General features: G+C 51.8%; 1 protein-coding gene across 3 annotated transcripts; it reads left to right on the forward strand.

Annotated features, from left to right (window-relative positions):
• Positions 1–394: 394 nt before the first annotated feature.
• On the forward strand, positions 395–24,758 carry nphs1 (NPHS1 adhesion molecule, nephrin). Of its 3 annotated transcripts, none has more exons than XM_015368728.2 (31): positions 395–574; positions 1,071–1,187; positions 2,275–2,377; positions 2,790–2,987; positions 3,379–3,501; positions 7,493–7,624; positions 8,059–8,140; positions 8,616–8,719; positions 9,305–9,426; positions 9,836–10,007; positions 12,543–12,700; positions 13,140–13,281; positions 13,729–13,853; positions 14,195–14,366; positions 14,601–14,730; positions 14,913–15,085; positions 15,487–15,627; positions 15,934–16,074; positions 16,528–16,649; positions 17,079–17,244; positions 17,571–17,727; positions 18,080–18,231; positions 19,261–19,372; positions 19,626–19,807; positions 20,232–20,285; positions 20,412–20,537; positions 21,072–21,105; positions 22,965–23,088; positions 23,558–23,660; positions 23,971–24,122; positions 24,461–24,758. In XM_015368728.2, the coding sequence occupies exons 3-31, from the start codon at positions 2,314–2,316 to the stop codon at positions 24,581–24,583; spliced, it is 3,786 nt and encodes a 1,261-aa protein (XP_015224214.2). In that variant the 5' UTR covers positions 395–574; positions 1,071–1,187; positions 2,275–2,313; the 3' UTR covers positions 24,584–24,758. The 3 variants fall into 3 exon arrangements, with proteins under 3 accessions (XP_015224214.2, XP_015224217.2, XP_015224215.2); XM_015368731.2 differs by having other exon boundaries at positions 21,075–21,105; XM_015368729.2 differs by having other exon boundaries at positions 397–574; positions 23,974–24,122.
• The last annotated feature ends 1,234 nt before the right edge of the window (positions 24,759–25,992 follow it).

Genomic DNA, 25,992 nt, shown 5'->3' on the forward strand with positions numbered 1-25,992 from the left:
GTCGGGGAGAGAATGTGACCCCAGTCCTCCCACATCCTGTTGGGGATGCTGGTCTTCCGGGGGGTCGGTACAGCTGGGCGGACTGGAGGATCTGGGGTGAGGTGCCCTGCAGACACTTGCAGTTCAGAGCACAGAGCCCTGACCTCATCCCGCGTCTCCCCCTGTGCTTTTACACTCTCAGACTGCTGAATCATGCGTGATCACAGCCCGGTGGGGTAACGCCCAGGTCTCCACTGGTAGGGGTGCAGGGGAGGGGGACCCCAGGTAACCCCATTTGCTTCTATAAAGGGCTCTCCTCCTCCTTGTGTGCTTAATGGCGGAGGAGGGCTGTTTTCCTGAAACAGCTGTCTCCTGTAACTCTCTGATGCGTCTGAATCCCACTCCTGCCACCCCCTCCGCCCCCCCGGCCGCTGTCCCAGAAGATCCATCACATCGACATTCCGAAAGAAGGCAAAAATCAGGAACCAGAGAGTCCTGCTTCCAGTGCAGAAAAGAGTTCGACTCCTGCTGCCCTGGGGCTCAGGAAACTGAGGAGGTGAGGAGGACATCTCCACTGTGCTGCACTGCGGAAGAGGTAAGTCAGATTTCTTGCTCCAGAGTGCTTAGGTCCTGTTGCTCTGATCTTGTACGAGCCCGGTGGTTTTGCACTGTTATTTTCGGCTATGTTGTACTAACTGCTCTGCCCTGCACTTACGAGTCTGCTGTGTCTGACTGTGTTACCACCCTGAAGTCCTCTCTGGGATGTTCCGTCTTCTTTCCTAGACGTGTGTCTTCAGTAATTGCGAATGACAGCAGTAAACCTCCAGCCTTGTTAACACGATCACTCAAAATTCAGGCAGACCGTGTCTCACGCCACCCAAGTGTCCATCTTCAGCTGTTTCTCAGCTGCAGAGGGTCAGTGGGTGAAAGCAAGGCTTTGTAGTTTACATTTACTTGATAAACTTAGTTCATTTTGCCTTTATGGATCCTCTGTTGCTTTGTGCTAATGTAGCAAAAGGATAGGTTGTGTTTCCTTTGTGATATTTCAAACGAGCTACACTGAACACTGGCCATCAACTGCTTCTTGGTAGTAAGAAGAAGAACAAGAAGAAGCAGAAATTCCATTTCCACAGCGCTTTCCAAAGGATCCCACAGCATTTCATTTACAGGAGACTCGACCTTTCTGCGCCAGTGAGCTTTCACTAAAGGTAAGATTACAGAATGTGCTTACAATAAATAAATGTACATTTTTGTATATGTTAAATATTTTTATAGTGTAATAATGGTTTTTATTGGACAATATTGTGGGAATAATTCAGGTTTCCTGGGTAAATCACAACTTTCAGTTCTGCTGTCATGCAGTTACAGTTGAAACAGTAAAAGAACAGAATGGTGGCTGAACATTATGGATCGAATCTGGATTTCAAACACGGACTTAGCATGCCAGTGTTTGTGTGCTTGCTTGTGCATGTCTGTGTGTGAAACTGTGCCTGTGGCCATTTGTGTATGCATGCATGTGTGTGTACTTGTTTGTGTGTATGTGCACAAACATCAGTGTGTGAGTGCATGTGTGTGCGTTATGTGTGTAGGAATGGGGTGGGCGGTAAGGCACCAGGAACAAAGTGAAACCTAATTAACTCTCCCAGCTCCCGGCCCTGTTCTTGCAGTAATTAAGAAGGCTTGTTTGGCTTTCATTTTCGTGAAGCCGGGGAGGTCAGTGACGGTGGCCTTCTCATTAAGAAGTGAAAATGCTGAGTCACTGGGGCTCACAAGCCTCTGACCTCCTTTATAATGTATTTTTTACCGCTGTTGCCAGTGAGAGCGTGCCTCACCGAGATAACGAGGATCTGTGAATCTGGGCTGCTCAAGATTTATGGAGCCAGCACCCGTTAAAGGAAGAAAACGACCTGTTTGATTTCAACATCACCAGCCAGAAATACTGCATGCTTAGGCCACCGATAACTTGGTCCATGAGTGGACGAACCATGAATGTCACCCCTCTCCCCTCTCCCCTCTCCCCTCTCTGAAGGGGTTCCTACTGGACAGAGCGGAGCAGCAGGAATTCTAGGACATCAGCAGGACTTCCACTTTATTTATATTCCTTCTGAAGAGAGAAGGGCAGTCACAGACAAGACCCTGTCTGGTAGCTAGTACCTGCTTGATCCCAGGATCTCACCCGGGGTAACAGGAACTGCCTCCCCTCGTTAGATATAAATGCACTCTGGCACAATCAGCTCCGGTCTGTGAAATTGCGTCACCTCCCATGACAAAGCATGTACTGTATGGACCTTGCAGATCGCTGGATTGCCTCACGTGAGAGAGGAGGACAGTGGGATGGCGTGGTGGAAGGGTCTGGGAGTGCTCTCCTGCGGTCTGCTCCTGCTCGCTCTCCTGCGCTGTAAGTGGCCCGTGGGCCTGTGCACATTGTCCAACCGGTGGGCTGGGGTAGGCCAGGGAGGACTGGCTTTGCAAACAGGGTTTGAACCACAAAGACAAAGATTGCTCCATGGGAAGGGACATCTTGAAGGAGCAGAGTGAGAAGAGCTGGTTATTTAATACTGCATAGTAATTCAGAAGCAGAGCTGCAGGGTTGAATTGAGAATGTCCTGGTTTTAATAAGTGCTGGACCAGCTGTCCTTCTGGTCTGACAAGACTGGACCTGAACCACTGGACTAGCTGTCCTCCCGGTGTAACAGGACTGGACCTGAACCACTGGACCAGCTGTCCTCCCGGTGTAACAGGACTGGACCTGAACCACTGGACCAGCTGTCCCCCTGCAGTCCCTGACTGTGCCCTGTCTGACCCGCCAGGTGTCCGGCTGCAGCAGCAGGTGATCCGTGTCCAGCCGGACAACGTGACGGTGCGAGCCGGGGAGAGGGCGGTGGTGCTCTGCGAGGTGGCCGGGCCCGCGGGGGCCGTGCAGTGGGTGAAGGACGGGCTCCTGCTGGGACCCAATCGCAGCCTCCCGGGGTTCCCCCGCTACAGCATGACTGGCGACCCGAGGAGGGGTGAGTATTCACAGTGACAGTGCTGTCTCGCTCATGGGGATGCAGAGGAATGAACAACTGAACTTGGCAGCTGTTTCCTCCACCAGCCATCCTCTTAGTCTTATGAGAAAGGACCTGAACCACTGGACCAGCTGTCCTCCTGGTCTAACAGGACTGGACCTGAACCACTGGACCAGCTGTCCTCCTGGTCTAACAGGACTGGACCTGAACCACTGGGCCAGCTGTCCTCCTGGTCTAACAGGACTGGACCTGAACCACTGGGCCAGCTGTCCTCCCGGTCTAACAGGACTGGACCTGAACCACTGGTCATCTGGTCTCTTTCATACAATGCAATCGATAAACAAATCTGAAACCGTATAAACTGTACTCTGTCGTCCTCCCTGCCTTACAGGACAGTACCACCTGCAGATCGAGCAGGCGTCTCTGGAAGACGACTCCCCCTACGAGTGCCAAGTGGGCCGGACTGAGAGCAGCGGCCCCATCGTCTCCCACACTGTGTGGGTCACAGTGCTGAGTGAGTCCAACCAACCGTCTCGTCCCCTGGGGGGCGGGAGGGGAGAGAACGATATTGTTAACACCTCAGTCTGCAGAACTCCAAATCAATAATGCAGAGGCCTTGCAGCATTGATCTCCCAGCTCAGAATTGTCCCTGCTCTGGTCATTTTTAACCCAGGTCAGCACATGTTGCAGTAGATCCCCTCTCTTTTCAACCACCCCCCTCCACAGAGTCCCTGGGACTGTCCAGCTTCCCTGCAGTGTTTCTCCCTCCTTTCTGAGCACCTGCATCAGGCTCTACACAATGGCTGCTACTGTTGCTGCCATGTTGGAAACAGCCGTGTGTTTTCCTGAAGGCTCCCCATCTCCCTGGCCCGCTTCTCTCTTTCCCCCTCTCCTCCATCTCTTTATCTTCCCCCTTCATCTGCTCCCTCCCTCTCCACCCTCCCCAGCGGTGGGAGAGAGGCCACCTGTGTCTGAGCGGCTGGGAGGCAGCAGGCCAGCCCCAGCCCGAGCGTGACCAGTCCCCTTTCTGTCTCCGGACTGGGAACTCTCCTGCTCCTTCCTGGCGCCTGGGGTTGCCGTGGAGACCAGGCTAGCCCCCCCGCTGGGAGCCTGGGAACGGAGCAGGTTTTCCTGACGTCCCCGGAGCGGGAGGGAGGAAGAGGAGGGGGGGCGAGGCCTCAGGCCCGCGGAGCACCTGTAGCGTCAGCAGGCGGGTTCCCACGTGCCCCAGCAGGGCCGTCCCGGCACGGGTCTGTGTGGGAGAGGGGCGGTGGCCTGCGGCGGCGTGTGCGTGCGGGACACACGCTCTCACACCGCTCCTGCCACTCCCCTGACCAGAGCTGCAGCAATACACTTAGTGTGGTAAAAGCACAGTGCAGACCAGTAAAGCCCAGTGAGATCAGGGTAACAGCACAGTACAGAGCAGTAAAGCCCAGTGAGATCAGGGTAAAAGCAGAGTGCTGACCAGTAAAGCCCAGTAAGATCAGGGTAACAGCACAGTGCAGAGCAGTAAAGCCCAGTGAGATCAGGGTGAAAGCTCTCTTTAACATGCCTACCAATTGACTACACTGGTTTATTATTGGTAAAAGACCATGGGAATGGTTAAAAGCAGCAGGGCCAATTGGTCCGTCTATCCTGTCTGTCTGTCAGTAGTTCACTGATCCCAGGATCTCTCCCAGCTGCACAGCGATTGGCTTCAGCCACAGGGTTGTTCTCGCAGCGCTGGTGGAAAGAGGGGCTTGCTGGTCTCAGTCCCGTGACTGAGCTCGTTTAATCCTGCCAGACTCGGCTCCAGTCTGGAAAACTGGGCCACATCCCATGGCTTTGTACTCGGATAATAACTTCCTTAATACAGTGCCTTTTATTTTAGCACCAAAGTGCCTTTCATATAGGTGGGGAGATCAGTTCACCCCCTGCAGAAGTGCAGCCCCACCTGGGTGAGACAGTGGCCCCACTGCACACAGATCAGGGGGAGGAGACCAACTGCAGCACCAGGTAGATTAAACAGGATCATTTCTGAGGCCACTCTGTACAGTTTACAGTGGAATTGAACCAGCACACTGGATTTAACCACTGGGACACAGGACAGTGTCTCGTTCACCATCCTGGGACACTGGTTTGGACATTCTGTTGAGGAGTGAGAGCACCACCTACAGGTGCAATCAGCAATCTGGTCTCGCAGAGCAGTGCTGGCCAAGCCCAGCCCTGCTGAGTTTCTGAAGTCTGATGAGAGCAGGCTATCAGCCTGTAACACTGCTGTCCTGTTGCTTTTCCACATTTACCATTCAGAATTGGAATAAGAGTGTAAGAGTGGTTTACACAGCTCCTGCAAAAAACTCTTTCTGCAAAAGCAAAGTGATCCCAAAGACACCAACTGCCCTGAGCCACACCAGCTGCTCGGGAGCTCCACCTAGTGGCCATCGAGAGGAAGTGAGGGCAGCGGTGCACAGGTTCCATTAGTGAACTTGCTCCTGCTGCGTTGAGCTGTTGGCTGTTTTATTTAAAGGCCCGAGTTTGTTTCTGTCGCCACGGCAGGCTGGCTACTCTGTCTGGTCGGGGAGGCAGAGGAGCTGAGCTCTGGGGGGATGGTAACGAGGCCAGCCAGCGAGCCCAGGGACACTGCCGTCTCTCTCCTCCTCAGACACCTGCTCACCTCCCCCTCTCCGAGGCCCAGTGGAGCGGAGATGAGAGGGGAAGAGCTGGCGCTCTGCAGACATCACCGTGGGCCCGACTGAGCCCACCTGAGCCCCGCTGTGCGTGTGTGTGTGTGTGTGTGCGTGTGTGTGTGTGTGCTGTCTGTCCTCTGCCCGAGCCGTCTGTCCATCTGTCTTGCTGCTGCTCTGCCTGGTCTGTGTCTGTGTGCCTGCATGTGAAAAAGACAGAGTACATAACTGCGCTGTATCGCTCTCTGTGTGTGTATGTGTGTGTGTGTGTGAGAGAGAGATGCAGGAGGCTCAGGTGCAGCTCAGCCACTCCTCACCTATCGCAGGGAGAGTGCACACTCACACACACACAGACACACACGGACATGCGGAGAGTGAAAGGGCTGCAGTTAAAGGACCCGCAGTCTCCTTGCCGAATGTCTTGCTGTTCGGAAACTGCCGTCTCTCGGAGATCGGGGAGTGCTGAGGCAGAGGAAGGCACAGCTGATGAAGGGTGGCTGCAGAGTCCCGAGACAGATCCCACTGTGACCAGAAATCCACACCAGCAGTGTCCCTCTCAGTGAGAGCAGCACGGAGGAATGAGGTGAAATCACAGCTGAGGCTGATACAGCAGTGTGACAGGCTTGTACAGGGCTAGTTTCCTGTCTTTTAAAAATGACCACTGCCCTTCACTTGATTTGTTCTTAAAACTAAAGAATGGTGTTTAAGTGAAAACCACAGTGATATATTACAGTACTAGTAGGCTACTTTAGGACAGATATAATATGTGATGTGACACAACACCACGCACAGTTTGAGGAAGAGACACAATCACAGCAGGTCCCAGTATAGTTTGGACCTTGTGGAATATAGAGAACCTGGTACAGATGCCTTTGTAGATGCACTGGTGCAGAGTATCTGTGGGCACAAGTGGACACTTCCATCTGCTGGAGGCTACGTATTGACTATATTGTAATGCTGGGTGTCACTGTCAAGAGCAAAAAGACATTTCCCTGTTGGTAGGTTCATAGGGAGAGATAACTTTAGCTGATGGAGGCTTAGAAAATAATAGTCTCACAATTTCTACTGGCCACATGGCACATATACTCCAAAGCAAAAAGTGTTCTAGATATCTCGTGCATCATTTTTTAAGGCTCACCTGATTGGACAGGACACATCTTGTAGTCCAGAACAGCTGATTTGTTTCCTGCAGATCATGCTTAAAGACAGTGTCACTGCGGATCAGTCACTGCACAGAAGACAGAATGCCTGTGTCCTCTAGTACTCTTCAGTCCTTCACCGCCCTCTGGTGGTGAAGTAGGAGCATCACACCCCAATTCTTTGTTTTATATAAGGCCTTTAAAAAGTGTAAAATCTCCTTGGGACTACAATTCCAGAGCTTTGGGATGTAGCAAGAGAACCTTATGGGGCGGAAGGGAGTGTCCTAGACTGGCCGGCTGAAGAAACTGAAAACTTTTAGTCTTGAACAGAGAAGAATATAATGAAACCTAAATCAGGTATTCACAACTCTCAAGGACACTGACCACGTCAGCGCAGTGGAAGTCTTCAGTACCAACAGTGCAACATGACCCAGAGGACTCAACTGGGAAATACAAGGAGATCCATGCAGAACTGAGTACAGCAGGCAGGTCTTTACCCAGAGGGTTGTAGGGGTGTGGAACAAGCCACCCCGCTGTGCTGTACAAAGCTCACAACCCTGCCTACTTTCACCAAACAGCGGATGAGATCCTGGGATCATTCATGGAACGAATGGGCTGGGTGGGTCGAATGCCCCATCTTGTTTGTAACTGTTGTTCTGCTCTTAGAGGCTGATGGTGGCACCTCTCTCCATTGTGCCCCTAGTTCCCCCGGCGCAGCTTGTCATCAGCGAGGCCACGGCTCTCCTGGACGTGCCCTGGGTGGCAGGGGAAGAGTACACTGTGACCTGCCGGGCGTCTGACGCCAAGCCCGCCGTCGAAATCGCCTTCATCAAAAGTAGGGACCCGGGGTGGGGAAGAATTGGGGTGGAATGGGATGGGGGTGTAGCTAATGGGCCTGTGGCCACTGGGGACCAGGTTCACACGGTGGTTAGAACTCCCCACCCCTGATCAGAGGGTTGCAAGTTCAAACCCCAAGTAGGTGGCACAGTTGCATGGCCAAGTTTATCGTACTTTGCCCAGATTACATCACGAAGTGACATGGCACATATAAAGGGGTAAATAAATGTGTGCAGAAAAGTAGGTAAAAATATGTGCCCATTCCAAACCCAGGGATAGTAGTCTTTAGTTATGCTGTTTGTCATTAAGCTGATGGAGAGCAGGAAAGCCCAGCAGTCTTGGTACAGGAGTGAGATTGCAGCCTGGAGACTGGTGGACAGCACCCCTGCATGTATCTGCTCCTGCACAGCTCTCTCCCTCCTCTCTCGACAGGTGGGGTCGAGCAGCCTCTGACTGAGTCGAGCTCCATGCCTGGGTCTCAGGACAAGCTGTCCGACACAGAGGCTGTCGTTAAGTGAGTGCAGTATCTAGCTGGGGAGCAGTGAAACATATGACCTTGAATATCAGACAGAACTGCAGGGGTCTCTGTCCCTGGTGCTGGAGGGCTGTTCTGTCAGCACATTCTCATTCCCACTCAGCTCTTAACAACCACAATCAGCACGCGACCAGCTCAGCTGCACAAAGATGACCTCTGGGACAGGACTGGACACCAGCAGTCGGCAGGATAGGATGGAATTCCCTCCCACAGGAGTCTGAAATTAAGTTTGAGAAAGAAATTTATGAACCAGGCCCTTCTATCTAGAATTTTTGTTTTTAAATTTCAGCTGCATGCCATTCATTAAGAGCCAATTAAATCACAGAGGATAATTGTGTCAATTAAGTACTGGCAGGACCGGTGTCCTCCAGTGTGACAGAACGGACTTGTAGCTCAGAAGGTCCTGGGGAATCTTGCAGATGTTGGACGTGTCTCGTTTCTTGTGCCGCCGCAGGGTGACGGCGCAGAGCACTGACCACCGGCAGCGGCTGGTGTGCCGGGCGTCGAGTCCGGCCCTGCCCCGGCCACTGGAAACCAGCTTCATCATGGCCGTGCTGTGTGAGTCCCTCCTGTCAGTGGCCACCCGGTCACCCTCCGTCCACAGCTTCCTCCCAGGGGACACACCTTCTCACCCCGACACTTGAAACCTCGCGGCACGGTTTGCCTCACGGCTTTGGCTCCGCAGTTCCCAGCTCTGCTTCTCCTGGTACAGAATTTGGCAGGGGTTCGAGGTCTGTGGACAGATTTTTCAGGTTAAACCAGGGTCAGTCAAACTCTTGCTCTTTCAGTCCACTCCAAAATTTATTGAACTCTCAGCTCCTTAATTATTTAATGGGTAAGCAACATCAATATCTCAGTTAAGGAGCTGGTTTTAGCATGATTCTGGGGTGGGTATCAAAATGGTAGCATCAACACTGCTTAACCCTGCTCCTGACACTCACCACCTAACCCTAGAGGTTAGGGTATGAGATGAGGGCTCAAGGTTCGAGTCCGGGTTAGGGTCAAAGCTGAGGTTTGTAGGGCTGGGGTGACAGTTACCGTCCTGTTTTAAGGCTAGATCACGGGTGAAGGCTGGGCTGTGTCTGAGTAACACTGACCTGGACACATCGTCAGCGTCAGGCGGTCACTCTCCCCCTCTCTCAGTCCCCCCCCAGCCCCCGGTGATAGAGGGACTGGACAGCGAGGAGGTGAAGGAGGGGGACACACTCAAGCTGGTCTGCACGTCTGGGGGGGGTAACCCCCTGGCTACTCTGCAGTGGACCAAGGTCAGTACAGAGGGACCCTCCCTCTCCTTCTGCTGTCTGCTCTTCTCACTCTCACTCTCCCTCCCTCTAGTCCAGTTTCTGAGAGAGCCTGTCCTCTCTGGACAGTCTGGTCTGCCTGTGTCCAGTTTCTCTGACCAGGCAGTGGTCACTGAGCCTGTCCTCTCTGGACAGTCAGGTCTACCTGTGTCTTTCAGTTTCTGTGGTCAGTTCATTGGGAGCTGTTTAACTCTTAGGGAAGTGTCTCTCTTCCCCTGAGTCTGTTTAATTCTCCATCTCTCTCTGTCTCATTTTTTTCTGTTTCTCCCTCCATCCCTCTGTTTCTCTCAATTCAAATCTGTCTCACTGGGATGACACGAGTGTTGTCTGACTCAGACTCTTTCCCACTCTCCCCGTCTCTGTCCGTGCTCAGAACGAGGAAGTGCTGTCCTCCAGCTGGGAAGTGGACTCGGTGTCCAGGAGGGCCAGCAGCCCGCTGTCCCTGAAGGTCGGCCCTGAGGACAACTTGGCGCAGCTGACCTGCGAGAGCACCAACCCAGTGACCCCTGTGCCCCTGCGACACACCATCACGCTGCGCGTCGTCTGTGAGGAGCCCGTCCTGCTCTAACTCTCACTGCTGCTCGTACAGGACAGGGCCGTAACAGCGATAATACTGCAGACGTGTCACTGGGCCTGTTTGACCAGGAGTAACAATAATTCCAGACACAGGCCAAGTAGTAAATTAAGGGGCAGGCTTCATTCATGCATCTTGACTCAAGCAAATAGCCTGACATCTTTGAGCTCTGGTATAGAACTCATCTCCTTGGAGTCGACCTCTGAACTTGGAAGCTCCTCCCCCTTGTTCCACCCACAGGGGTCAGGCATAGTGCTCCTGTACATACAGTGCCTTCCGAAAGTATTCGGCCCCCTTGAACTTTTCAACCTTTTGCCACATTTCAGGCTTCAAACATAAAGATATAAATTTTTTATTTTATGTGAAGAATCACCAACAAGTGGGACACAATTGTGAAGTGGAACGAAATCTATTGGATTTTTGAAACTTTTTTAACTAATAAAAAAATGAAAAGTGGGGCGTGCAAAATTATTCGGCCCCTTTACTTTCAGTGCAGCAAACTCACTCCAGAAGTTCAGCGAGGATCTCTGAATGATCCAATGTTGTCCTAAATGACTGATGGTGATAAATAGAATCCACCTGTGTGTAATCAAGTCTCTGTATAAATGCACCTGCTCTGTGATAGTCTCAAGGTTCTGTTGAAAGCGCAGAGGGCATCATGAAGACCAAGGAACACACCAGGCAGGTCCGTAATACTGTTGTGGAGAAGTTTAAAGCCGGATTTGGATACAAAAAGATTTCCCAAGCTTCAAACATCCCAAGGAGCACTGTGCAAGCGATCATCTTGAAATGGAAGGAGTATCAGACCACTACAAATCTACCAAGACCTGGCCGTCCCTCTAAACTTTCAGCTCAGACAAGGAGAAGACTGATCAGAGATGCAGCCAAGAGGCCCATGATCACTCTGGATGAACTGCAGAGAACTACAGCTGAGGTGGGAAAGTCTGTCCATAGGACAACAATCAGTCTTACACTGCACAAATCTGGCCTTTATGGAAGAGTGGCAAGAAGAAAGCCATTTCTCAAAGATATCCATAAAAAGTCTAGTCTAAAGTTTGCCACAAGCCATCTGGGAGACACCCCAAACATGTGGAAGAAGGTGCTCTGGTCAGATGAAACCAAAATCGAACTTTTTGGCCACAATGCAAAACGATATGTTTGGCGTAAAAGCAACACAGCTCATCACCCTCAACACACCATCCCCACTGTCAAACATGGTTGTGGCAGCATCATGGTTTGGGCCTGCTTTTCTTCAGCAGGGACAGGGAAGATGGTTAAAATTGAGGGGAAGATGGATGCAGCCAAATACAGGACCATTCTGGATGAAAACCTGTTGGAGTCTGCAAAAGACCTGAAACTGGGACGGAGATTTATCTTCCAACAAGACAATGATCCCAAACATACAGCAAAATCTACAAAGGAATGGTTCACAAATAAACGTATCCAGGTGTTTGAATGGCCAAGTCAAAGTCCAGACCTGAATCCAATCGAGAATCTGTGGAAAGAGCTGAAAACTGCTGTTCACAAACGCTCTCCATCCAACCTCACTGAGCTCGAGCTGTTTTGCAAGGAAGAATGGGCAAGAATTTCAGTCTCTCGATGTGCAAAACTGATAGAGACATACCCCAAGCGACTTGCAGCTGTAATCGCAGCAAAAGGTGGCTCTACAAAGTATTAACGCAAGGGGGCCGAATAATTTTGCACGCCCCACTTTTCATTTTTTTATTAGTTAAAAAAGTTTCGAAAATCCAATAGATTTCGTTCCACTTCACAATTGTGTCCCACTTGTTGGTGATTCTTCACATAAAATAAAAAATTTATATCTTTATGTTTGAAGCCTGAAATGTGGCAAAAGGTTGAAAAGTTCAAGGGGGCCGAATACTTTCGCAAGGCACTGTACATATGAGTGACATTACAATAAAAACATACCAAAAACAGCACTTCATCCCACACAACTGACCAACAAAGTATAAAATACTTTCCTTAAAATGATTTAGGCAAATGTTAGGATTTCTGGGTAAATGGGTAGCTACTCGTGTTTTTACTGGATGGGGGAGGAGACTTCCCCTCCAGACCACAGGGGGGTGATGGTGAGGCAGGTCAGTAGCAGGCCGGTAGCAGGCCGCTTCCTGCTTCTCAGACTAGATCTTTGACCCTTTGAGCCTTGAGTGTGGTTTTGGCCTATAGTGTAGGCAGGTGAAACTTAGCTGTGGCCTTAAAAACCCAACCCAACATCTACTTCTTTTTTTAAATCTAATTTCTTTTATTTTGCCTTCCCTGCTGGGGACTGCTGCTGCCGTAAATCCTGTGGGACGTGAAACTGCCGGTTACAGGTACGAGAATTTTATTTCTGTTATTAAATCACTCGTTTTCTTTTATGCGTCGGCCCGCGGGGAAAGGTTACAAGCAGGCAGGCAGTGTGAGGATCCCCATCAGAACACTCTCACTTTCTTCACAGAAGGAATTCTAAACAGGTCTAAAAGCCGTGTGTCTGTGTCTCCCCCAGTCCTGCCATCACAAGTGAAGGTGCTGGGCTCCTTCAGCGCCCCCGAGAGGAAGAACATCAGCCTGAGCTGCTACACCAGCTCTTCCAACCCACCTGTCCACATCCGCTGGTGGCTGGGCTCTCGGGAGCTGAACTCCACTGAGGACACCGTCACTGAGGTGAGGCAGATCCACTGAGGACACCGTCACTGAGGTGAGGCAGATCCACTGGGGTCTCCGTCACTGAGGTGAGGCAGATCCACTGGGGTCACCGTCACTGAGGTGAGGCAGATCCACTGGGGTCACCGTCACTGAGGTGAGGCAGATCCACTGAGGACACCGTCACTGAGGTGAGGCAGATCCACTGGGGTCTCCGTCACTGAGGTGAGGCAGATCCACTGGGGTCTCTGTCACTGAGGTGAGGCAGATCCACTGGGGTCTCCGTCACTGAGGTGAGGCAGAGTGGGGGAGCTGCTGCCTGAGGGCAGCAGTATAAGAGCTGAAGGGCATGTAAGATCTCTCAGCTCTCTCACAAGCATGTTTCCAGCACAACAGCCTCTCTCAGCGCAGTGACACCACACCCCCCTGACTCCGCGGGTGTCCTGTGTCCTGAGTCCAGGGTGCACATGGCGGGATGGTGACCATGTCCAACGTGACCTACGCCGTGTCCCGGGAGGAGAACGGGCTGCAGCTCACCTGCGAGGCTTTCAACGAGGCTGTGCGATTTTCCCGGGTCCACTCCGCCCCGCTGCGCGTGTTCTGTGAGTGGCTGACCCCTGGCCGGTGCCTGCCTTCCTGCTACTTGACCTTTGAACCTGTTCTTTTAACCTCCTGACCTCCTTGCCCCATCATCCCTTTGACATCATCGGAAGGTACACAACCCTGACCCCTGACTTTGGGCCTCTGAAACACTACCAGCATGTATATTTTTTAAGTGATTACCTCTGACCTCCGACCTTGAGGTATTTGATTTTAATTTCATCCTGCATGACCTCTGACTTTACCACTGAGCTTGATGACCTTTGACCTCAGGATGGCCCTATACGACACCAACCTCGCTGGTATACTGCTCTACTCTGAAGACCTCAATATGTCTGGAACGTATTTTTAGTTATTAAATACCAGAGGTATCACGTGGCTTTGTCGTGTGTGTCAATACAGGGATGTTATTACCTCCTCTGTCCTCAGTCTCCCTCCTTCCGTTTCAGACCCCCCCCAGAAGGTGTGGATCGATGCCCCCCCCCAGGGGAAGCGGCTGCGCTCGGGCACCACCGTCCGGCTGATGTGCTACTGCAGTGGAGGCAACCCACTCGCCCGCCTCACCTGGCTCAAGGTCCGCCACTGTTGTCATCGTCGTCATCGTCGTCATCATCAGTAGTATAGTGGTCACTGTGGAACAGAGCGTCGCTGTTCCAAGAATTGTTTATTATTAACCTGTGATTGACTATAGCGCCCCCTGCAGACAGGACACGGGGAGATTGAATCTGACTCCACTGGCGACTGGATCAGTGCTGCCAATGTTTGTGGAGACTTTTTTTTCCCTGTGCATTTCTGAATCCGAAGGCGGAAAATGAGCTTCCTGACGGCCTGTTTGCCAGCTCGCGCCCCCTGGAGCTGTGCGGGCTGCCCCAGGAGGCTCCCTCAGCGAATCCGCGCCCCGGTCTGTCCTTCCAGAACAACAAGCCGGTGCGGGACGTGCCTGCGGCCGTGACGGCGGAGAAGGTGGTGTCCCGGGAGCTGATCCTGCTGCTGGAGCCCAGCGACAACCAGGCCACCTACAGCTGCAACGCCAGCAACGAAGCCAAGGCGCCCCCGCTGGCCGCCGGCACCAAGCTGCACGTGCAGTGTGAGCTGCTCGCCGCGCTCGTTCACACTGACCACCAAGATCAGCCCCCGTTTCATGACCTCTGACCTTAACGCTGACCTTAAACGGCTCACTTTTCAACTCGCACGACATTTTGATACTACAACTGACCTCTGACCTCGGCGTTAACTTGAACTATGTTGGGTGCTGGCTGTGTGTGCCTCTGACCAGCTCTTGCCTTCGCGGTCCAACGGGTGTGCGCCTGTCTGTCCTCAGTCGCGGCTATCAGTGTGAAGATCACCGCGGGGTTGAAGGAGGTGAGGAGGGGCCAGACGTTGACGCTGGTCTGCGTGACGGGCAGCAGCAACCCAGTCACTAACATCTCCTGGGTCATGAATGGGCAGAAGTAAGTCTAAACGTGTCACAGGGGAACAGGGACAAGGTTGGGTTCCTGTCCGATCTGTTGGCCAGTCAATCGCCTGGTATCTTTTTAAATGCCTGCTCTTCCCCAACACTCTCTCTGCTGTTCCTGTCCTGTTTTTCTCTTCTTCTGCCTCCTTTCTCCACCTGTCTCTCCCTCCGCCTCAGGCTGAGGGGGGTCAATCTGGGTCAGAAGCGATCCGAGTATGGGGGCGTGTCAGTGAAGAGCCAGCTGTCTGTCAACGTGTCGTCCTTCCACAACACGAAACGGGTGACCTGCCAGGCCTACACCCAGGTGCTGTCTGAGGGTGTCAACACGTTCTACAGGTTCAATGTGCTCTGTGAGTCCATCTGTCTGCTGTCTGTGAAGCCATCCCTCCACCCTTCCTCTATCAATCCATACACTCATCCCTCCACCCAGCCTCTATCAGTCCATTCACCCATCCTTCCACCCAATCATCCATCCCTCCACCCTTCCTCTCTTCCTCCATTTATTCATCCAACCTCAGCTGTCTACCCATCCACACATGTTCTACTCATTCACCCAACATTATCCATCCAGCCATCAATCCACCTTCCCATCCTCAAGCCATCTATCCAATCATCCGTCCGCCTAGCCATCACCTATCCATCTGTCAGTCCATCCTCTATCTAACATCTCTATCCATCCAGCCACCCAATCCTCCATCTGCCCATTCATCCACCTATCCAGTTGATGTTTCCATGTGTCTGTGTGTCACAGACCCCCCAGAGTTTGCCCCAGACCAGCCTAAAGTGGTCCAAGCTGTGGAGAAGGGGGTGGCTCTCCTCCCTCTACGAGTGTCAGCCAATCCCGAGCCCATCTCCTGTAACTGGACCTATCGGGGAGAGCACCTGGGGAAAGGTGGGGACAAAACCGACCAATCAGAAGTTGCACTGCCATCGCAGATGTGGACAGCATTATTCAGCAGCACATCTCATGGTTTTCTGTACAGCACATTGACAGCGCCGGGCTAGAGCAAAACAGATTCAGAAAGTGTACTGCAAGATGTGCTCAGTTTTAAATTTTCTTGCGTTTTGATGAATTGGTTGTCTCTGTGCTGTTTTACAAGCGCATCTGACCTGTTTAGTTCTTTAAGCAATACACTCAATCCGGAGGTTGATGACGGGATCTCTACAGCCCATCTCCGTGTTTTTTCCTTGGATGCAGAAGGATCCTATAGGTACCACCTGAAGGAAGGGGGTACCCTTGAGATCTGGAATGTGACGCGGGCTGATGCAGGGCAGTACCGGGTCATCTGCAGGAACGCTGAAGGGGAGAACTACACCCAGGTCACTCTGGACGTTCAGTGTGAGTACTGTCCAGTACTGTCCATTCTGAATCGTCTGTCCATCCTAAAGACTGTGCAGTGGCCTCCCACTCAAACCCATCTTCATCCCTGCTCCCATCTACTTAAATGGATTCTTATTTGGATTATTAATTAGCTCAATTAGATCTCTTGCTAATGCTATAGTACAAAAAAATCTGTCCGGCTTCTGACAGCTGTAAAATAATTATGACTGGTCTGATGGACAGGGTACCTGAATTTAAAAAATGCCCACTGCACCAAAGTGAAAATGGGCTGCCATTTTGGTTCTTGCAGTCATCATTGCAGGATCCAAAATGGTTGTCCCCAGGGGGAGACAGCTGGGCATTGGGAAGACCTGAGACAGTTTGCTGCAGCTCAACAGATCCGTTGATCAGCTGTGACTCCTCTCACCATCTTTGCACAAGCGCCCAGTAGTCTCCTCTTTCGGCACACAGATGCGCCTGCAGTCAGGAGCCTGCTGGACCCCACAGAGGTGGACCTGGGCGGGACTGCGGAGATGACCTGTACCGCGGACGCCAACCCCGTCACTCCTGGCATGTTCTCCTGGAAGTGGCTAGTGAGTGTGCTCCTCGCTCCAGGCATCAACGCCCGCGACTCTCACTTCATACTGGGACTGCTGCATGGACCAGGACTCTTTGCTGGCTTTAAACCAGCCTGGTCACCTGGACACTTTCAGAAAGGGCAGAATTTAAAATTTCACCCATCCATCTTCTAACCACTTCTTCTAGCTCAGTGTCATGAAGGAGCTGGAGCCTATCGCAGAAAGCAACGGGCACAAGGCAGGGGACACCCTGGACAGGACACCAGTCCATCACAGGACACACGCAGACACACACACTCACACACCCTGGGTGGGATGCCAGTCCATTACAGGAAACACACTCACAGGAGGGCCAGTTTTCCCAGGTGCCCATTAACCCAACAGCACGTCTGTGGACTGTGGCTCTTGCGGACTTGCGTGCTCCTGTTTTTCCCTGTGCTGCAGGGGGAAGATGAGAGGGAGCTCACCGCGGAAATGCAGAAGGCTGAGGACGCAACAGGCTGGCTGATCATCCCCGGGGCGAAGAAGTCAGACAGCGGGAGCTACCAGTGCTCAGTGGACAACGGTATAGCGCCCCCTGCCAGTGCGGAGGTCCGACTTGTGGTGCGCTGTGAGTACAACTAACTCGGACTCAGACTTCTGCAGCTTCTTTTTACAGGAATCTAGAACTAAAATTGTATGTTTTTTTAAGAGTGTTGTCCTGTTCATTACATTCTAAAATGGGACATTTTTCACCTTAAAGAGAAAAGCCCAAGAGTAGGTTGTTTTTTAAAATTAACTTTGTCCTCTAACATTTTAATCAGGATTTTACCTTCTTTAGGTTGTGAATCTTCTAAACTCAAGTTGCTTCTCTGATTCCTTGTGACCCCAAAACCAAGCCTTCATCCTCTCCCATACTCTGCCTCAGTGTGAGCTTTCCTGTGCTCCTGCCCGCAGTTAAACCGGAGATCCAGAAGGGGGCGCAGTGGAGCAAGGTGGCCAGCCGGGGCGATGGCAGCAGCACGGCGGAGGTGGTGTGCCAGGCAGAGGGCGTCCCGCGAGTGCAGTTCAGCTGGGCCAAAAACGGAGTGCCCCTGGACTTCAACAACCCCAGGTCTGATGACTGAGCCTGACAAGGGGCACATCTCTCCCTGTCTCCCTCTCTCCCTCCCCACCTATCCCTCCACCCTCCTCGGGGATCAGGGGGTGCAAGTGTGCTGGGGCCCAGTGCAGTGATTGATGGGGACCCATTCTGCAATCAGGGTAGGGGTGCTGTCCCTAGAGCCTGCCTCTTCTCGACAGTGACCAAAAGGCAAAGGCGATACCCCCTTGCCCACATGGGTCCCCCACACCCTGAAAGAGTAACGTAGTCACGGGGGACCCACTCCGGCTCAAGAGAAAAACCTAATAACAGCCTAACAGCTCGCACCCGGAGCCTGTGCATTGAGCCCCATCCTCGCCCTCAGGTACTCGGAGCAGACGGTCTGGGACAGAGCCGTCCACACCAGCACGGTGACCGTCGTCAACGTGAGCGCCGCGCTGGACTACGCCATCTTCACCTGCAGCGCCCGCAACGCCCTGGGCCTGGACCAGCTGGACATCCAGCTCGTCAGCACCAGTGAGAGGGGGATACTGGGGGAGAGAGAGGCGACTGCAAAACGTCACCTGTTAATAAGGAAAAACTCAGGGCTGTACAGGGAGTTTCTAACAGTGAAATAATGAGTAAAGCACACAGCAGAGGAAGAACGGTAACCAGACCTGCAGGAAGGTCTTGGATACATATTTATCTAACCCAGGCAGTGGAGGAGAGAGAAGTCAGGATTCTCTTAAGTGGGATTTAGAGGCTGTCAGAGCCAGAGCAAATGAAGAGGTTCCATTTAAGACGAAGGGAGCAGCTCCAGCTCCGCTCACAGAAGGGCAGGAAGCAGAGAGCAGTGAGGGCTGGGAGATTCACACCTCCCCCTCTGCAGAACCGTGGTGAGAGAGCAACTCCCCCACCACAGCAGGAAGAAGCCCTGCCTTTTCATGTTCACCATAAAACTGTGAAATACAGTCCAATATCCTGGCGCACTCTCCTTTTTTACAGCCGCACAAGAATTCATAATTAATCTGGCAATAATAAATGATACATTTCAGCCCTGGAATCATCTCCATGCAGAGAGAAAATGTCTCGCATATAAAAATTCCATGTCCCCTCTACAGTTTCTGTACAGATTTTGAGTTACTGATGATAAGAAACAGTTGGAAGCAGTATCGCAGTGTGACCGCTGTTTAAGTTCTGGTGTCCTGTCCTGGACCAGAGGGTCAGTCAGTGTGTCTGCAGGGCTGTCCAGTCCTGGTCCTGGAGGGCCGGTCAGTGTGTCTGTAGGACTGTGAAGTCCTGGTCCCTAATTAAAGGGTATTGGGGTCTAAACTACATGCAGCTAAATCTCTTGTAAAGAGACGTTCGGTTAAAGAACCTCTAAGCGTCTGAGCAGCACAAGTTCGCAGGAGGCATTTTACTGTATCGAACCCTTATCCCTCCAGAGCCCAGAGCAGTGCTCCCCTCTCCCTGATCCAGTGCCTTCAGCCCTAGTCTTCCTCCCACCTCTCCTCTGCCTAAGCAAGCAGAACTCGGGGTGATATCTACTCCCTCTCCCCTCTCCAGACCGCCCCGACCCGCCCTCGGGGTTTAAGGTTGTCAGCGTGACCCACAATTCCGTCACCCTGCAGTGGACCGAAGGCTTTGATGGGGGCCTGGAGCAGAAATTCCGGGTCAGGTGAGTAGGTGTCTGGCTCCCGAGGCCTTGAGCTGAAGATCGTGAGTATGGTACATACTGCAGATCAAAGGCAAAAACTCCCAAGAATGGGAATCATCTTGAATTCGAAAAGTTTAACTCGGATGTTCATCCAGCGCTGACAATCCACTGCAATCTGATCTGAAATTCCAGCAGCAGCGCGTCAGCTGCAGGCACGTCTCGCGCTGTGGTGGCGAGAGTCACGCCATGCTCTCCTCACCTGTCCTGGCCGCAGGTATCGCTGGGAAGGGGCGACCAGCTTCCTGTACATCGATGTCTTCCCGCCGCGTGCCACCTCCTTCACTGTCACCGGCCTGCGCTCCAGTACGCCCTACAACTTCTCCGTCAACGCCATCAACGCCATGGGAGAGAGCCTGTACGCGGACAGCGGGGCACTGCTCAATGTCACTACTAAAGGTCAGTGTGAGGCTCCATTCCCGTTCCCCCCCAGTGAAATGTGGGGTTCATTGAAGGCCCCATTGACCTGTTTCCCCAAGTCGAAGGAAAGGGCATCCCAATCAGTCCTGATCGTAAGGGATCCCACTGTTTTCCAGGTCTTTGAGCCAGCTGATTTACAACCAAGCACAATATGACCGAAATTAAAGTAATGAACACTGATGCTCTGTGTCAGCACAAGGTGTCCATAGATAGGTCTGTGGTTTATCCACTTTACCCTTCCTGAGCAACCTGGCATCACAGCTTCCTGATAATGCCTGGTAAAAGCAACAGAGTGTTAAAGAACTGAGGGCTGTTTACTGAAGAAACAGACAGGGTAGATCTGTTGCTCTTTACTAATGAGACCATTCTGCCACCCCTGTCTCCTGCCCCCTCCGCTCAGCAGAAAGGCCCAGAACAGAAGTTACCACAACACCGACAAGGGATCCGCAGCCAACAGGTGAGACCGACACTGCACCACCAATGTGTTTGTGTTTCAAAATAGAGACCTGTCCTAATGCAACTGTACCACACCCCTTTCTATATACAGTACACAACTCAGTATTTCATTCCTCCTGTTTCCCAGAAGCCCCCGGGCAACCACTCTACCTTGTCGTGACCTTGGCGGTGGTGGGTGGTGTGCTGCTGGTGCTGAACTCTGCCCTCGCGGGCTGTCTGATCCGAAAATGGCAAAACAGGCGGAGACAAGCAGGTACGGTCACCTGCACCAGTCACCTCTCGAACCGGAGACCGCCAAGCTGCGTGGTGTGATAGCAGGTGTCATGTCGTCCGTTTTCTGGCACACAGAGGTGGTCTGCTTTTCTTATGAAGCCCACCATGTTAAAGTGGAGCTGTCTCTATAGGTCAGTACTGAAATAGTAACACAATCAAAACTGTTGCCCCCGGCCCCTCCCTACTGTAAATCTTTTAAAATTGAGGGTCATCTGTTGACGTCTGAGCCAGGTGTATGTATTCAATCCAAGGGGCTGCTGGGCACTTGCACTGATGCCGGTTTACTGAGTTGTTAACTTTTATGTGTTGTCCTCTGTGAGTGGGATGCAGTCTGCTTTTACAAGAGGCATCTCTAAGCTGACAGATCTTTTAGTTGCATTTTGTTCAAACGTTGTAAAGATCAGCGATGTCCCCTGTCTTCTGTGTTCCTTCATTCTCTTTCTCTTTCCTCTTTTCTTTCCCTCGGCCTTTCTCCGGGCCGATCTTCCACTTTTATCCCCCCTGTCCCCCCCAGCAGGTACAGAAGGGAAGAGGAGTGATGGCGAAGGGTGAGTACAGAACGAAGCAGCTGTCTCTGGGTGTGTGGATGTGGACAAGTCGCCAGCAGGGGGCAGCACCGAGCTGTCCTGGAGTTCGTGGTCCCTTTGACAGGAAGGCAGATTACCCGGGGTCAAAACTGCAGTGCTGGTTTCACCCCTTTAACAAAGGGGTCACTGACAGAGCAGCAGAACAGTGGTCTGTGCCAGCCAGGATTTCAAACCTTCATCCCCAGTCTCAATTGCTTAGGATAACAAATCACCTGTTCATATTAAATTGGTTCCAGGTCGTAAGACTTAGAAGAGTCTGCAGGACGCGCCTTGCCTACAGTGAATGGGAGCTCACATCGGCAGGCAGAGAGAGCTTGACCGTTAACTCGGAGAAGTCACAGACTGCTGCACTGGCAGGCCGAAGGGACTGGATCTCTTTAGTCTCAACCCAGCAGGTTCCTGAAACACACACCAGCAGGCACACGTGAAAACTATGCAAACAGAGAAAGCTGAAGGGGGCACTCCTTTACACCAAGGGTGGTGGGAGTGTGGAACCAGTGGATGAAGGTCATACCCTGGCATCTTTAAAAAGAACAGCTGGATAAGATCCTCAGTTTAATTACTAGCCTCCAGTGGTTGGATGAAGTCCGCAGATCAATAAGCTGCTAACAACCAAACAGGCTAAATGGCCTCCTGTATTCTTTTGCTCTTGTAAGTCACAGAGTTCTGATCAATGAGAAGAACAGCTCCCACTGGTGGCAGGATAATGCAGCTGCGTCTCATTTTGTCTGCAATATCTCCTACCCCCCACCACCTCCCTGCAATTAGCCTTGTCTAATTGAATCAAAGGAAACTAATGAAGAACTGACAGGCCGGAGGCATGTTCCTGCCATAATAGCAAATTCAACTTTACTGTTAAGTAGTAAAACTTCGTGGCTTAATTATTCTTCCTCCATGTATTACCATAAGGTGAAAATAAGCTTTAATACAGTCTGTCGAAGTGATAAAGTTACAGGGTCTAAAAGACATGCATTTTTCATCAGGTGTAGGAAGCACCTCACTTATTCTTTTGTTCAATCGTTTTTACAGGCCCTAATTGCTCCTGTGGTAATTGACTGGGAGCAAAGTGCTTCACTGTGTCCAATAAAGAAACCCTGGCTGGCTTAGGCTATCGGTCCTATCTAGAAGTCTCTGTGATGCTGATTAATGAAACAGGACAGCAAGCAAATGCACACTAGAGCTCAGTTGCATCTGGTCTGGAGCTGGGATTCACCAAGCAATGGCACACGTTTAGACACGTTCAGATCAGGTGAAATGGAATGATATTCAACATGGGTGTGTCCTCCAGTGGAGGCTGCTCTGATCCTAAAGTGCTGTCAGTGAGAGCTGTGTCTCTCCTCCAGTGGATGGAGACTCTGCTGTGGTCCTGCAGTGCTGTCAGTGAGAGCTGTGTCTCTCCTCCAGTGGATGGAGACTCTGTTTGAGTGCGAGCACTACACAGTGATAAAAGAGCCAAAGGGGTCAGAAGTGTGCATTTTTCAAGAAAACATGACTGGCTTTCTCTGTCCTGCATTGCACTTGTAAATTAAGGTATGTCTAAGATGGAAAAAAAAACTAATTTGAAAGAAGAGGTCTTTTCCTTTTCCTGTTTTCATATCTAGCAATTGCAGCAACAATAACTCAGGCCATTAAACAAGGCTGATGGCTTCCATTTCTGGTGTTATATTTTTTATAGCTGCAAATTATTATAGTTTTAAATCCCAAAGTTCTATGTGTGAGGTGACATTTATGCACAACGCGGGAGGAGTAGCAATTTCTGCAGATGCTGGTGTGTGAAATTAGGAGCTCTCACTGCCCCCCACCCTCTCCCCCCGGCGCAGGTCGACCCTGACTGAGCCCAACCGCTACGAGGGAGGAGAGCAGATCAACAGCGCCGCCCGCAGGACGCTGCTGCTGGACAGCGGCTCGGAGCCGGGCAGCAGCCTCTACGAGAGCTACGACGGGGTGAGAGAGAGGGCAAGGGAACGAGGGAGAGAGGAAATGGAGAGAGAGGGAGTCTTTATTATCCCTAAGGGTGATTTGTTTTACAGGAGCAGACAATATACAGAAAGCACACAAACGATCATTACGCACGTACACCACACACAAGGACATTGTCTGTGGAGCAAGGTTATAGCTGGTGGAATAAGTGAAAACTTCAACCTGTTTGTTTTTAAATGGGGAAATCTGTACCTGCGCTCTGAGGGGAGTAGGGGGTCGTGAACCAGTCCTCTGGGAGGGAGCCTGGTGGCGAAGGGCTGAAAGACCAGCAGCAGTGACTCTCTGACACAGTCTGAAAGAGGGAGGGAGCAGGCGAGAGGAAGAAGGAGGGAGGGTGTGAGAGAGAGTGAGACAAGGCCAGCGTCTCCTCCGTTTTCTCACACCGGCGCTGTCGCCCCTGTCTCTGTCTCCGCCTGCTGTGTGCGGGTCACAGGACAGCGCCCACCGGTACTACCCGGCCAGTGACTTCCGCCCCTCCCTGTACTCGCACCCGGAGAGCTCCGAGGGGCGCAGTGAGGATACGCACGGCATCCTGGGTAAGAGAGTGTCCCATTTGTCCTGTTGTGTGTCCCCTACTGGACCTTCCAACCAGTTTATACAGCGACCTGGATTTCCTTAGAGGTCTCTCACACCAGTACCGGTGACAGCATCTGTGCAGGTTCTTTAACTGAAACAAAGCCTCTTCTCCCACATACGCCTGCCCAAGACATGGAAAGCACTTCTTTACACAAAGAGTGGTGGGTGTCTGAAACTGCTCTGCCATGTTGTTGCAGGACATTCCTGAGGGAATGAGGATGAGATCCTCAAATGGAATCTGATTTTTAAACTGTTTTGTTTCTTGCCCAGCAGACCTGGGGTACCGGCCAGGCCTGGTTGTCCATGATTATGAGGATGTGAGGGACTGGGGTCTGTATGAAGAAGTTGGGGTACCCTCGCTGTATTACCCGAGCCATGGGGAGAGATTCCGACCCCTGGGGCCACAGAACAGTGACGCCAAGGTGAGTTTCAGCTGTGATCATAGAGACTCCTGGCATTTATATGGTACTCTTCTTCGCAAATAATTTCATAAGTATACAGACAGCGGCCATTCTGCACCAGTGGCTCCACTGCCCAGCAGATCACAGGAGGAGACAGATAATTAAATCGAAATTAACCCACAGCTTTAAATACTGCAGCATTGATGTGGAGGTTGTGGACTAGTGGGAAGGCCACCCACCTCTGGTCCATCACCAGTGCTTACTTTTCACTTTCTTCACTAACTTGGCTTGCTGGTCTTCTGACAAGATCAGACGGCACTGCTGCCTATGTGATTGTCTGCTGCCTGTTCTTTTACCAGAGGGCCTATCAGAGACGAGGGAGGGGGCTGGCCGAACTGGAGGAGCCAATCAGAACGTACGACACGGTGACAGAGTACCGCCCTGCTGAGTTGCCCTTTGAACTCCGAGGGGAGCTGGTTTGAGCAGAGAGTGGTGTGGGGGGGGGTCACTAATCAACAATCCCCCCCCAAACACTATGCCAGACTCTTCCCTTTTTTTGAAAACGCAGCCTATTAATTCCAAAGAAGGACACACCTACATGAAACCTGCCCTGTTTTCCATGTTATACCTTAAATTTAAAAATCTATAATTAAAACACCCTGAAAAAAAATGAGATTCAGTTTCTTTTACTCTCTGGGTATAATATTTCCACAAACAGCTGCAGCCACTGTGTCATTTCCTCTGAAATTCAAACTGTCTTCGACTTGCCCAATGAATGAGTCAGTTTCCTGTCAGTCCTATCGGGACCGTGCAGGCGGTCTCCACAGTGCCGTCCCTGGTCGACTCGTATGGAAGCCTGGGGGTGCGTCAGTATAGTTTCCCAGCATGCCTGGTGCAGGTCCCGCCATGATTTTGTTGACCTGACAGAGAGAAGCACTTTCTCTCAGGCTCTGGCCTTGTGGGGAAGGCAAGGCAGAGCAGCGCTGGGCATCACCTGGAAGAAGTCAGGGCAGGAGATGCAGAGGCGACCTGCTGGCGGTGAAGAGGAGCTGGGCTGGGCTTCATGATGCACGGGTCCCACTGACCTCACTGCCCGAACTTCCTCCTGCTGCTGCCCCCATTACACCACCTCCCTGCAGGGTCCGCCCGCTTCGCCCAGGAAACTACCGTCGTTCATGGCAGGCCGCATTTCTGGTGGTTCATCGGTTAAAGCTTGTTATCTGGAGGTTCCCGGTTCAAGTCCTGGGCTCTGTCACAGCTTCATTGAGTTACTGACCCGCCTTGGGCTCCATCTGTTCTTGTGATACTGTATATGCATGAGAAGATAACCCCTGTCCTGGCTCCCCGTCCTGGCTCCCTGTGAATTTCAGAATAAGGCCCAGAGGTCACACTAAGCCCTGTGCCCTTCCTCCAGGACCGCACTGCTCGAAGGCAGAACAGGTATGGACTGAATGTGTGGGATCATTTGGGGGGTGCACTGATATAAAAAGGGTACCGGGACACTGGGTGACCTGGGACACATTGGGGATTTAGGAATTAATTAATGGTGTGGCTCACCTGTCAGATAGTCGTGTTTCCTGGTGACACCAGTGAACGGTTAACTCCCTACACACTAGCATGTGGTTTGACTCTGGACTGATTCCCAGTACAAGGCTCCAATCACTGGGACTCCCTGGCAGATGGTAGAAATTCCCGGTGAGTCCCCGGAAGTCCTCGGAGATGCTGGGAAACTGTGCTTTCTGTTCTGTCACTCCAGGAGTGTGGAGTGATCTCCCAGCCCATATCTGAACTTACAAGTTAGTCGGCACGATCAGATCCTGTGTGAACACTGCCTTCTGTCCCCCAGCTTTTAACTGAATTTAAGTCATTTTCTTTTATCGTGAAGTGCCGA

This window comes from Lepisosteus oculatus, chromosome 27, assembly GCF_040954835.1.
Source record: "Lepisosteus oculatus isolate fLepOcu1 chromosome 27, fLepOcu1.hap2, whole genome shotgun sequence".
Taxonomy (NCBI): domain Eukaryota; kingdom Metazoa; phylum Chordata; class Actinopteri; order Semionotiformes; family Lepisosteidae; genus Lepisosteus; species Lepisosteus oculatus.